The sequence below is a fragment of the Tiliqua scincoides genome, chromosome 12 (assembly GCF_035046505.1).
Source record: "Tiliqua scincoides isolate rTilSci1 chromosome 12, rTilSci1.hap2, whole genome shotgun sequence".
NCBI lineage: Eukaryota > Metazoa > Chordata > Lepidosauria > Squamata > Scincidae > Tiliqua > Tiliqua scincoides.
Genome location: NC_089832.1, coordinates 5,617,877 through 5,631,082, shown reverse-complemented (window position 1 = coordinate 5,631,082; position 13,206 = coordinate 5,617,877). Strand labels below are relative to the sequence as shown.

The 13,206-nt window shown below is 45.0% G+C and overlaps 1 protein-coding gene across 2 annotated transcripts in view; it reads right to left on the bottom strand.

Moving 5' to 3' along the window:
* The window catches only part of PASD1 (PAS domain containing repressor 1), a 96,722-nt gene that overhangs the window by 42,696 nt on the left and 40,820 nt on the right, over window positions 1-13,206 (bottom strand). The window contains exons 3-8 of one of the 2 annotated variants that reach the window (XM_066640133.1): window positions 11,036-11,092; window positions 10,128-10,282; window positions 7,313-7,404; window positions 3,966-4,055; window positions 858-978; window positions 176-289 (exon numbers count right to left, since the gene is read on the bottom strand). In XM_066640133.1, coding sequence (XP_066496230.1) covers window positions 176-289; window positions 858-978; window positions 3,966-4,055; window positions 7,313-7,404; window positions 10,128-10,282; window positions 11,036-11,067 — 604 coding nt within the window. In that variant the 5' untranslated portion in view covers window positions 11,068-11,092. Of the gene's footprint in view, window positions 1-175; window positions 290-857; window positions 979-3,965; window positions 4,056-7,312; window positions 7,405-10,127; window positions 10,283-11,035; window positions 11,093-13,206 lie in introns of those variants that run through there. The other variant, XM_066640134.1, reaches the window with a different exon arrangement.

Genomic DNA, 13,206 nt, shown 5'->3' with positions numbered 1-13,206 from the left:
CATCCTTGTTTCCTGCTTCTATGGCAACACAGGAAAGACAGACTTGCAGATCAATTCTATGGGGGATCCACGCACCCTAGATGGCTGCCAGAGTTCATGGACCATCCTCTTCCACCACAGCTTTCTACCACGCAAAGTGCCTTTAGACAATGAATAAAAATAAACAGCAGCTCACCATGAGTAAAATATTTGAAATCCACTACAAATTTCACATATTCGTATGTAGTGGGTTCATTCGGATCCAAGTTTCCTCGGGCCAAATGACAACAAAATTCTATTTGTTTTTCAGCTGAAAAAGAGGGGGAGGAGAGAATGTTTTAGAAATTCCAGCATTAAGTACCACTTTGGTTAGTTTTCTTGGGATGGGATTATTTTTAAAAAAATTCACAAGTTATTATTTACTGATTTATATACCACCATCAATATTTATTATTTATTTAATGCATTTATATTTCAACTTCCCCACCACCACCATATGCTTGGTGATTTTAGTATGCAAAGACAAGTTCCCTGCCCTGAGGGGCTTGCAGTTCAGCTCTTGACCAAAGTAAAGAGAAGAAGGTGGAAGCAGGAGCAAACAGGGAAGTTACGGTGGTGGGAAAGGACTAAAGCTGCACTCCTATGCGCACATATCCACTGAGCACAGTGGGACATTTCTTAGTAAACATGCATAGGATTGCAGTGCAAGCCATGATGTCAAAAGCTACATGGAAAAGGTGGGTTTGGAAATGGGATTGGAAGGAAACAAGAGAGGACACATCCCACAAGGGTATTGGAAGGATGTTCCAAGCATAAGGGACATTCCCCCACCCCTCACTGCTTGCCAACACCTTCTCCTTCCCCTAAGTGATACTCACTGTTTAGGAAATCTGCTGCCACAGAGTTTGTCATCAGTATGTGCGGAGAAAGCAGCTTGTACACGTCGCTCTGTTCACGCTCAGGCAGGAAGTTTAATATATTTTGGTCCACCAAATCTGACTGATGCAAAATAACACTTTGTCATGTTCGACAGTAGGGGTGTCAAAACCATTACAGACACACAGAATAGCTTGTTCACACCCATGTGCATGCAACAACTGGTCCCCTCACTGCTCGACTGTTCCATGGTTAGAACACATCTGACCAATAGATGGGAAAACTTCGTCTTTTGCAAAGGACGGAGACTGAGGGCCAAACTACGTATGTGGTTCAGTGAGTCATCAGTCCTGATTCCGTGACAGGGCAGGAAAGGTGAGTCCTCATGTAGTATTTGACCTAACCAAATGTTATGGCAAGCGGAATGCAGGGGCGGTCTCTCACCTTCCTACCCTCAGAGAGAAGGAGAAAGAGGAGTTAGCAGGGGATGGGAGAAAGTGTGCAAGCCTCTTGGCCAAGAGCAGCAGTCTTCAAACCACAGGACTGCTGTGTCATGAAAAAAGACTTCCCCATGCAGCGAGGTGCTTACTACTCCACACCACAGCATCTTATCTTCTCAGCCAATTACTTTAGATAGCCCCACCAGGAAAGCCACTTTTGCTGTCTGTCACCCCAGCAGGCTCTGCTCCCTGATTTCTGGAAGGAAGCATCTAACTGGCATGACTTTCTGCAGTGATCGGCTGGAAAGATAAGGCACTGCAGCACAGAACAGTAACCACCATGCAGCATGGGGAAGCCTTTTTTGTGACATAAGAACTGACCCACGGGCCATCGCTTGGAACCTGCTGGCCAAGAGATTTGCATGGTTGCTCATTCCACTCTCCCCATAGGCCACTGGAGGGGGTGGCAGCTCCAGCATGATTCTCCCAGACTTGCACAGAAGCAGCTTCTCCTGCCCTCCCAATTCGGGAACATCTCGTAAACTGGGGTGGTCACACTGTGGTCAGCAAGCCACATGTGGCTCTTTGGCATATAATGTGCAGCTTTTGGAAATACGCCGTCTGAGCTCCTTTTTGCACCACAGTTAATATTAAAGGTAAATTAAAAAAAAAATGTTCAAGCTTTTATAATGATTTACAGGTTATAAACTGAGAATCCACAGGATTAAAACAAAAGTTTAATGTTCATTGTGAGTAAACTTATTTAATAGTATCTTAAATATTCTGGCTCATAAGTATCTCTCTTGTGGTTCTCAAACATCTGAAGTATATCATTATGTGGCTTTTACGTTAAGCAAGTTCGGCCACCCCTGCTATAGAGGTCCTGCGAAGATGTAGGGGCCTGAAGGGGTGTAAGATGACCAGCAACAGCATCAGCCTTTCGGCCAACTTGGTCAGCTAGTTCTGCCACTGGTCAGCTAGTTCAGGGAAATGGCCAGAAGGGCGTGGAGGCCAGTTGTCTCCGACCTGATGGACCTAAATTTTCTTTACTCAATGTCAGTGACAAGGGGTACAGATCCAGATTGGGACTGCAGTATAGGGGAATTTAACCTTTTGTCCTCCCCACCACCACCATCCAGATTGGGGGGGGGCTTTCCCCCATGGCTATTTTTACCCATTTCGTCCTAAGAATGAACTGAGGAGGGATCTCACTGGTGCAAGACCGTGGGCTGTTTGGCCACTGTAGTACCCCAGCATATAAAAGCAGAGCCCTTAAAAAGCACTCTTGCAAACCGACAGTTGCATGGAGCTACAAAAGACAGTCAAACCATCTGTACTCCTTCGGCAAAAGAGCACATTCCAAATCACAATTAGAGAAATTCGACCATACGCTTTGGGTGAGAGAAACAAAACACAGACGCCTACAGAGAGGTGGCATTAAGCCCTGCTATGATGACAGAGATCTTACATGTTCACACTAGCCAGTGGATACCTTGCTATGTTGGCAACCTTCAGTCTCGAAAGACTATGGTATCGCGCTCTGAAAGGTGGTTCTGGAACAGCGTCTAGTGTGGCTGAAAAGGCCAATTCGGGAGTGACAATCCCTTCCACACTGGGAGCAAGTGCAGTCTGTCCCTGGTCTGTCTCCCTGGCTATGGGCCTTCCTTCTTTGCCTCTTTGCCTCAGACTGTTGGCCAAGTGTCTCTTCAAACTGGGAAAGGCCATGCTGCACAGCCTGCCTCCAAGCGGGCCGCTCAGAGGCCAGGGTTTCCCACTTGTTGAGGTCCAATCCTAAGGCCTTCAGATCCCTCTTGCAGATGTCCTTGTATCGCAGCTGTGGTCTACCTGTAGGGCGCTTTCCTTGCACGAGTTCTCCATAGAGGAGATCCTTTGGGATCCGGCCATCATCCATTCTCACGACATGACCGAGCCAACGCAGGCGTCTCTGTTTCAGCAGTGCATACATGCTAGGAATTCCAGCACATTCCAGGACTGTGTTGTTTGAAACTTTGTCCTGCCAGGTGATGCCGAGAATGCGTCGGAACCTTATATCCAGCGATTTTCAATGTTTTTCTTCTCATGACAAACTGACCTCTAGGGTCTTCTCTACGGTCTTCGTCTCTTGTGATGTCACTTCTGTCTTCCAGGAGACTCTTTGGGGTTCTGTGACTGTTTCTAGGGCAATTGCCCATAGTAACAAATTGTCACTCTTTCTCCACTGGCAGAACCAGTGGCGGAAGAGGGTTAGACAATTTGTTACTAGAAACAGTTGACCTAGAAACAGAGTCACAGAACCCAGGAGAGTTTTTCAGTGGTTTTCAACCACTGTGCTCCAAATTCCTGCGGCACACCTGAGGACCTTTTGTGACACACCAACTGAAAATTGCTGCCTTACACATTCATCAGGTATGGCCCATCCAAGCCTTTCATCCAAGGCCTATCAGGGGGTGCATCTGGCCAGGCTGACCCCAATACACTGGTTCCTTGATTTACAGACATGGCTTGCATCAATCTACCCCTTTCAGCCTAATCTACCCTCAAAATAAAATGGAGGGAGGCATGGATATCACCCTGAGAGCCTTGGATGAAAGGCAGAATAAAAAAAAAACATACAGTCACTCATATGGATTAAAACAAGATGTTCAGAAAAATTATGTTGTTAGAACTTACCGGTAAATGCCCAAGAAGAGAAGAGACAGTATCAGATACATAAATAATAATCCCATCAGTGGTAAGTGCAATCAGAAATCCATCTAATGCCTGTCAAAAAAAGAACGTATGAAATATCACTTTTTAAATGAACATTGGACAAATCAATGGTATTTTCAATGGTTTGGTATAGACTGGTTTTTATGTAAGATAATGGGAAGCAAGAAATTATGGTTAAACTGCCATACATAAACCCCTACAGACAGTTTGTTTCTCTGTTTCATTTCCTTTCGGCAAATGTACACAATAGTTACTGTACAATGTTATTTATCAAAAGCACCTTTGGAAAATTACACACATACACGCACACACCGCAATTTGGATAATTAGATGTTTGAATAAACATAAACCAAAGAGAACATTATGTACTGTTATGTTTGCACAGGCTTCTAAGTTCAGTTGGTGTGTGGCAGACTTTTCCCATCTTGCTTGGGCATATTAGCCTGTTAGGAGACGCAACAAATATACGTTCAGGTTACTTATAGAGAATGACAAAGGTTCACCTGCAACACAAAATCTTGAAACAAAGCCAAAAAGCAAACAAAAAGCAATAGAGTGGGCATTAATTGTATTTTAGCAATTTATTCCTCAGCTATTTGAGCATTCAACTTGCTGACCCTCTCAAATGGCTTTGGCCCCATCAGCTTCTTTCAATTTTCTGGGATTAAAAAAACCCTCCCACCCAAACTCCCAGCAGGGGCATCTGACACAGCACAGCAGGGCAACCTTGTCATGAATATGTACCTTTTAGGCCTAGTAGCATGTAAAGCCTGAACCAAGCAACAGAGAAGTGGCTTGCAGTTCCTAGCTGCAAGGAATTTACAACTCAATGGGAGGTGCTAATGTAGCACCTACGCAGACAGAAAGGCACCCATGGACCTCCAGTGGGGAGGGGAGAGCTGAGAGGGCTAGCATCCAGCCCCACTTCCGGAAGATTCTGTCCCCAAGCGCTCTGATTGGACAGTTTAAATGAGTACAGTGTCACCTCAGACCTGTTAGCATGAGAAGTATAAGAACAAAGCCCAAGGGGTGTGTCTGGGTCTTTGTCTCTAGGTGGAAAAGGTTGTGGGTGCAACATCCTGCAGGGAGCCAGGGTCAGGGCCATGTGGCCTCCTAACTTGGAGGAAAGATCTACAAAAGAAAGCTGACCCAGGTGAGAGTTAGGGGGTAATAGAGATAGCCAGTTAGCTTTGTTATTTTAATGCTGATATGTTTCCTAGAAGTTTTATGCCTCTAGCATTTGCTGCCTTTTGTAATTTATGTAACCCTATGTATTTAATAAAGTAAAAATCCTTTTACTAAGTTGTTGCATTGTCTGTTGGGGACAAAGGTTCAGAATCCTGCCTAGCCGTTCAGCAAGCTACCAAATACTCATTGAGGACTAGTAACTTGAGGACTGAGGCTTTAATTAAAGAAGTGCTCAGTGCCTGCAAGGGATAGAATTAAGCCTAGAGGGTCTCAGTGTCCCTGGACTAAGACACTGGCACATACAGGGTGGTAGCAGTACTGCCGAACAGGGGTCCTTGAGGGCTCTAGGGTTCAAGAACCAAGAACTCTGAGCACCCCAAAACCCTGGGAGTTTATGACAAACCTCCACAAAAGTTTTTGGTTTCTTGTATTCAATCCAAGTTGACGAATTTTCTTCTTTCCTTCCTAGTCCATGGCTCAAGCAGCAGTTAACAGTACAGCAAGAGCTTGCAATTTTTGTCAGGCGCAATGTGAATAGTGACACCTTCTCAAGGTGACAACTGTGCTGTTCTTCAACATTGTTATCTGGTCAGGCAGGGAGCCAAGAGGAGTAGCTGGGAAGCAGGCATCCAGCATTCCTTCCCTAGTCCACAAATTTTTCTGCCCACTCACTGACTTTGCCTGTGATCCAAGTACAGAGACAATGACGAGAGCACTAATAAAAAGTGCCAGGAAGAATCTCCAAACCAAGAAGTTTTCACTACTATTTTTTTTAATGTGAAATAATCACCTGCAATCTTCTGCCTGTCTACTCAGAAGTAAGCCCTACTGAGTTCCATGTAAGTATGTGCGTACAGGACTGTAGCCCAAGTCTGTTCAGAGCCTGCCTCTGCTCAGGCAGGAGCCTGTTTTGATTAAGCTGCAAGGGACTGACTTGTTCAGCAAGAGGCCTTTGGAGATGGGGATAAACAGACTTTCCCAAAGGTGAGTCATCGCTTCTATATGAGAAGGAAATAAACAGGACACCGCATACCCTTAAACCCTGGTGGTGAAAACAGAAGCAGAGAATTGTCTGCAAAGGATGAGAGATCTTGCTTTAACATGCAATCCTATTTCTGGTTTGCAAAATAAACTGAAAGACACACACACACACCTCTAAAAATGTGCAGGGTTTTTCTTTCCCATTAAAGTCCTGTCCTAGGATGTTCTGAATGGGATGATTCAGACAGCTCTCATTATCCACTAGGGTTAGATTTCTGGAAAGCCTAGTGGACAGCGAATTTGCAGCCAACGAACCATTTATCCTATTGAATCAATGGGGTTAGGTACAAGAGGTATCCTAGGGAAGGTAGGGGTACCTTCCCTGCCGTCAGAAGAATCCAGCAGAGACCCTCTAGGAAGCCAGCAGACTGCAGCAGGAAGTGCCAGAAGGTCTCTGAATGTTACAGAGACCTTCCAGAGGCTGCAGGACCTTCAGAACGGCACAGCAACCAGTGCAGACCCCATTAAAATTACCAGTGGAAGCTTCCATTGGCCATTTCAAAGGGGTCTATGCTTGTCACAGGCATCATTCTGAAGGTCCTGCAGGGTCCTTGCAGATAAGTCAATTCGCATATAAAGAGGACTGACTGAGAGAAGGTAAGTGAATGCAGAAGGATGTCTAATTTAGGGACATCAAGTACAGAATTCATGAGCTTCCAATCCCCAGGCACACAGTGCAGGAAGCTGGGAATCAAAGATCACGCAAAACTACAGCAGAAAATAGGGCTGTACAGAATTTATATGCACTGCTACAACAAGGAAATTCAGCCAGGCTTTGGGATTGAGAAGGGAAGGTGAGTCAATCTCCAAATCTTATTTCTCTGTCTTCAGCCAACTGGCATGTAGCTACCTAATGCTCTGACATGGATTCATGCCCATTTTCACAGAGCGGCTGAACTATGAAATTTAGGCCAGGCTGTCACGGATTTGCAGTGCTGTTGGCAAAAGACTGTCTGGGTCAAACAGGACGGAGCCTTCCTAACACCTTCTAGAAGGAAGTGGGTTGAAGAGTCTAGTGGCGAATGGCACGAGGCATTTTTGCCTGTCACTCCACCCTTTACCTCACACTCCTATCTTACCTCTAACATCAACTGGGTGAACTCCTCATTGCTAAGGAATGAAGGCTTCCAGTCTTGTCTAATCTCACAGGCTTCTGTCTGTGCTGTGATTTCTGAAAGAGAAAAGAGAAAGAGAAATACAGCAGATATAAGTGTGAGAATCAAACTGAGATATACTGCTGTTCTAGGGCAGTGGTTCCCAAACCTTTTAGCGCCAGGTCCCACTTTTTAAAATGACACTCTTTTGGGAGCCACCAAGTTTTACATACCAGAAAAAACTGTTTCACTTTACCATCTACTCAGGCCTCTGTTTCTCCTTTTTACTATAGTGGGGGGCTGCCTTCTGGAGTGTTTGCTGAGCTCCGCGTTCATCAGATCAAGTCCATTCTGGTGTTGTTGCATTCCCCTGGCCCTAAAGGCTGCTGCAACCTGATTTATGAATGCAAGGAGTGTATATATGGAGCTATAATGGTGATTGCACAGCAGTACTCTCCCCCCCAAGTAGAAACTTGTTTAATCTTTGATACATAGCCTGCTGCCTGACTTATAGATGCTATAATGGTGATGGGGCATCAGTGCTCCCCCCCCCCGTAGCAGCTTGTTTAACCCTTGATGCACATAGCCTAATCTGCCTTGTCAGTTTCACGACCCACCAAAATCTCTGTTCTAGGAGATAGCTGCTGTGTTTCGCCTACAGATACAGAACATATATCTAGAAAGTGCCTGGAGGCAATCCACTAGAGCAGGGGTTCTTTGTGTGGGTTATGCCTCTCAACGGAGGTCAGAAGCAGCTTGGAAGGGGGTCTGAAAAACAGTGTTCAAGCCCTGAAATCTCCAGGTTGGGCGGGGGACAACCCCTGTCTGAAATGTCAGAAAGCCACTGCCAGAAAGTCCATCAATACTGAGCTAGATGGGCCAATGAACTGTCTTATTCTCAAAGTGGGCACAACTAGCTGAAATATAGGAAAGCCATGTGAATTTATGTTCAGTCAGCCCCCTGTATCAGCGGGGGATACGTTCTTGCGGCTACCACGGATACCCAAAACTGCAGATAGCCATGGACTATCTGTCCATGTACTTACTGTTGCTCCACATAAGCCCTCCAAACAGCTTCGCCTTTGCGCCACAGATACTCGAAACTACGGAAGCCGAGCACATACATTTAGGGGGGACTATTATTTGGGGGGGGGTTCAAATAACAAAGTTTTGTGAACCCCTGCTTTAGAGGTCATCTTCATTCTAACAATTTTGCTGATGCCCCAATCTAAATTTAGCAGCATATAAATAAAATATTAAAATGTTAGGACAGAAAATATTTCTTTACCCAGTGTGTGATTGGTCTGTGGAACTCCTTGCCACAGGAGTAGGGATGGCATCTTGCCTGGATGCCTTTAAGAGGGGACTGGACAAATTTCTGGAGGAAAAGTTCATTATGGGTTACAAGTCATGGTAGGTATGTGCAAGCTCCTGATTTTAGAAGTAGGCTACCTCAGATTGCCAGATGCAGGGCACCAGGATGCAGGTTGTGTCTTGTTGTCTTGTGTGCTCCCTGAAGCATTTGGTGACCGCTGTGAGATACAGGAAGCTAGACTAGATGGGCCTTTCGCCTGATTCAGCGGGACTCTTCTTATATTCTTATAATTCAGTGGGTAAGACTGTTGATGGGGGAGTGTATTTGAATGCTCATCAACATGCACTTCTCTTGAAAGCCATGGAGCACAGACAGATTTCTGCGCATTTGACTGAGGTCCACGGTTCCCAACCCAGCCAGCAATTTGGGCAGGCAGTTATGCTTAAGGGCACTGAAGTTTGCCAAGCTGTTTATGTGCATGAGATCACTGGTGATGAAGCAAACACCCTCTTCCCTGATGCCCATGTATTTTGGGAAGGGGTCAGCACCTTGCATACAGAAGATCCCAGAATGAATCCCTGACATTTCTAAATGAAAGAAATCTCCCATTCGAGCACCTGGAGAGTTGCCAGCTTGCAAACAGAACCAAGCATTGGTCAGACAGCTTCCTGTAACTTTTTAAAAACATTTTTGAAAGTTTGATAATGCAGGAGCACTTACCTGCTCTACCACACGTACCTCTTCTAAAAGTTTTGCTTTTTTAAAACAAAAAAAATCAAAAAGAACAAGGTGATTCTTCCCCTTCCACTAATGCCTTGCCATTTCAAGTACCTTTTCTTGTTTAAGAAAAGACATTTTCTTTGTACAAAGTGTGCTCTCTCTCTCTCTCTCTCTCTCTCTCTCTCTACCCCCTCCAGAACTAGAACACACAACTCCTGCTTGGGTGTCTTTTTTTTTAGGCTCCCTCACCTCATAAAAAGTGGTTGTGGAACCCCTGTGGAACCCCTTGCCACTAGATGTGGCGATGGTATCTAGCCTAGGTGCCTTTAAAAAGGGATTGGACAGATTTATAGAGGGAAAATCCATCACAGGATACAAACCATGATGGGTAAATGCAATTTACTGGTCCAAGAAGTAGGCTATACCTGAATTCCAGATGCAAGGGACTGGTAGCACACTTAAAAGGGGCAAAATGAGATGGGGCCTCCATAAGACGCTTCCTTATCCAGAGATAGACCATTAGTCCATCTGACACAGTACTGGTTAACAGTTCTCCAATGTTTCAGAAAGGATGTTTTCCCAGCTCTACCTGCATCCAAAGTACATTATTCCATTGAATTCTATAGGCTACTACAGTCCATCCTCAGTTCTGCCCTGTTCTAGTTTTGTTTTCACCCTGTGTTTTTAGGATGGATTTAAAGGCAGTCACAGCACAGTATGTGCTCGAGCAGTCAGATATGGCCCTGCCCCAATCTTCTCCCCTACCTTTCTGTTTCTGTAAGAAGTCGATGGTCCTTTGCAGTATTGTGGACTTGTCCATCTTGAGGGGGTGGCCATGGCCTTGCAGCATGGTGCATAGCTCCTTAATGAGGACATTGAACTGGTCTCTTCTTTTCTTCTCTGACTTGTTACGCGATGCCCTAGCCCATCGAAACACAAAATGCGTTAAAGGCAACAAAAGAATAATAGCTAAAAACTATCCAAGTGGTTTAGAAACAGCCACAAGAGATCAACAGAACCTCCATGTTCAGGGACAGTCTGCCTCTGAATGCCAGATGCTGGGTACAGTCAGCAGGACAGAACGATTACTGCCTTCATGCCCTGATTGTGAGTTTCATAGCGCCACTAGGTTGGCCTCTGCTGGAAGCAGGGTGATAGATGATCACTCTGGATCTGAACCAGCAGGATTCTTCTTAGGTACAGAGACAAAGATCTTTTGAATCCAGAGATCAACACCGGCAATTCCAGAGAAAGATGATACACCTCCCCAGTCATTCATTCCCAGTCGTACAGGTTGCACCCAGCAATCATTTGGGCTAACAATTACTGATAGTTTCATCCTCAGTCACCCTTGGTAAGCACAATGAACATTAATCCTGCATGCTATGCAACCTGTTGTGCTACAGAAATGCAGCATCGTAACACGTTAGAGTTAAAAGGAACCCTGAGAGTCACCTACTCCAATCCCCCACTCATTGTAGGTCAACTGCTACAGCATCCCTGACAGCCTGAAAACCTCCAGTGAGGAAGAGCAAATGGCTCTTACATCCTTCTTTCTTTCATGTCAGTGGCCATTGTCCTCGGAAGCAGTAGTTACCACTGTCACCTTTTCCCACGCATGGGGAAGACTGCCCACAGGCCCCACTTTGGGTGCTGTGGAGCTCCATCCATACCTCTTTGCCCTGTCCTTCTCATCTTCGTCCATCAGCTCGTTTACGCAATACAGAGTTCTGGAATGCAAGTAAAGACAATGGTTATTTCCCTCTGCCTCCGGAAACACTGCAAGCAGTTGAGAAACCTGGCAGCAATGCTGTGCCTAAGTGTTAATGTATTAAGACTGCCAGCCTGCCCCACCCAGGCTCAAGATGGAGTAAAAAAAAAAAAAAGAATCGATAATAACATTAAGAACAGATTTTCTTTAGTCTAATTCATTCTTCAACTTCAGTGCCGTACATTGATATTGATGAGTGAGTTGACCAAGATAGCCACTGAGTGAGAAATCCTTCTAAGCCAGTATCAAGAGCAGAGGGAAGTGCCTCTGTCTGTCAACAGCCTCATACAAGGAAGGTTACCTAGGAGGAGGAAGGACATCCCTCCTTCAGGTTTTCTCTTTGATGGAGGGTGTGGTAGGGTGAGTCAATGCAATGTCACACAGGCAGGCAAGCCTGGTAAGCACCACCGCTGCCATGCTTTGTACTCCGTGGTAAAAGACAAGAGGCAGGGGAAGATTTCTCTTGGATGAAAAGCCATAGGCCAGGGAACTGCATGGTTTGGTAGCCAGGCCAGATCAAACACTCCGAAAAGCTCTAGGCACATTTCATGAAGAATAATACCAAACTCTTACATGTTGGCAACCTTCAGTCTCGAAAGACTCTGGTATCGCACTCTGAAAGGTGGTTCTGGAACAGCGTCTAGTGTGGCTGAAAAGGCCAATTCGGGAGTGACAATCCCTTCCACACCGGGAGCAAGTGCAGTCTGTCCCTGGTCTGTCTCCCTGGCTATGGGCCTTCCTTCTTTGCCTCTTAGCCTCAGACTGTTGGCCAAGTGTCTCTTCAAACTGGGAAAGGCCATGCTGCACAGCCTGCCTCCAAGCGGGCTGCTCAGAGGCCAGGGTTTCCCACTTGTTGAGGTCCACTCCTAAACTCTTATGCTGGCAATTCAACCCTATAAAATGAGTCTATTCATTACTATTTAATTCAAGAAAAACGTTATTGAGAATATTTATATAACGCTTTCCAACTAAAAGTAGTTAAGCAAAGCTGTTTACGTAGTGAAATAGGTCAGTAATTGGTTCCCTGCCCCCAAAGGGCTCACACTCTAAAAGAAAGATGGCAGGAGAGACACCAGCAACAACCACTGGAAAAGATGGAACACAAATTAAAAAAAATGTTTTTAAGGTTGTTGCTTCCCCCCCCAAAGCAAAATACATCATGATTAAAAGCAACCTGGGGGGACGGGACGGGACATGAACCATAATATTGAAAACCATTTGCGCTGAACCGGTTACTGCTTTTGTGTTTAGGGTAGCCATCTTCAACCACATGTGGCACACTGGTGTGCCGTGAATGGTCTGCAGGTGTGCCACGGGAGTTTGGGGGAGAATCATTTATTAGTAGGGCCATCGGGGGAAGTGAATCCCCAACCAACAGTATGGTGTGCCTTGTCAATTGTCAAAAAACTGATGGTGTGCCTTGACAATTTTAATACCTTGTCAGTGTGCTATGAGATGAAAAAGGTTGAAAATCACTGGTTTAGGGGTTCAGTTCTGGTTCACTGGAGAGGGGAGGGAACTCTTCGAACTGGTTTTTAGATTGGATTCAAGGTCAATTCTATTCTCTGCTATTAACCTCCTTCTACCCAAGATTTCAAATGCTGCGAGGACGGCAAACCATCTTAGGGGCAGAAAGTGAACAGGCTAGTAAATATGGATTATATAAAACGTAGTATATTGCTTTGAGCTTGGGAAAAGTGGTATATAAATCTTTTAAATAAATCAATAGAAAGCTAGAATGTTAGATGAAGGAAGATTTACCTTTTTGTATATCCTAAGGAAAAATCTTGCACATAACCTTTGTACATTTACATAGAAAAGAAAGGCAATGAGAATGGAACATGGATTTCCTTGTTCTGAATGTAAAGGAACTCTTTAGTACAACTAGGGGAAAAATGATTTCTTAATTGGTGATTTGCATTGATTCATTAGTCCAGTTTGATTATGAGAAATCACGTGCTGGATTTACCAGATGGGCTGGGGCAGACACAATCCAGTTCCACTCCCTTTTTATTTCACCAACAGCTGCACTTCTAAGGGAGATGCTTCCCTTGAAAAAATTCCACCAAGGCT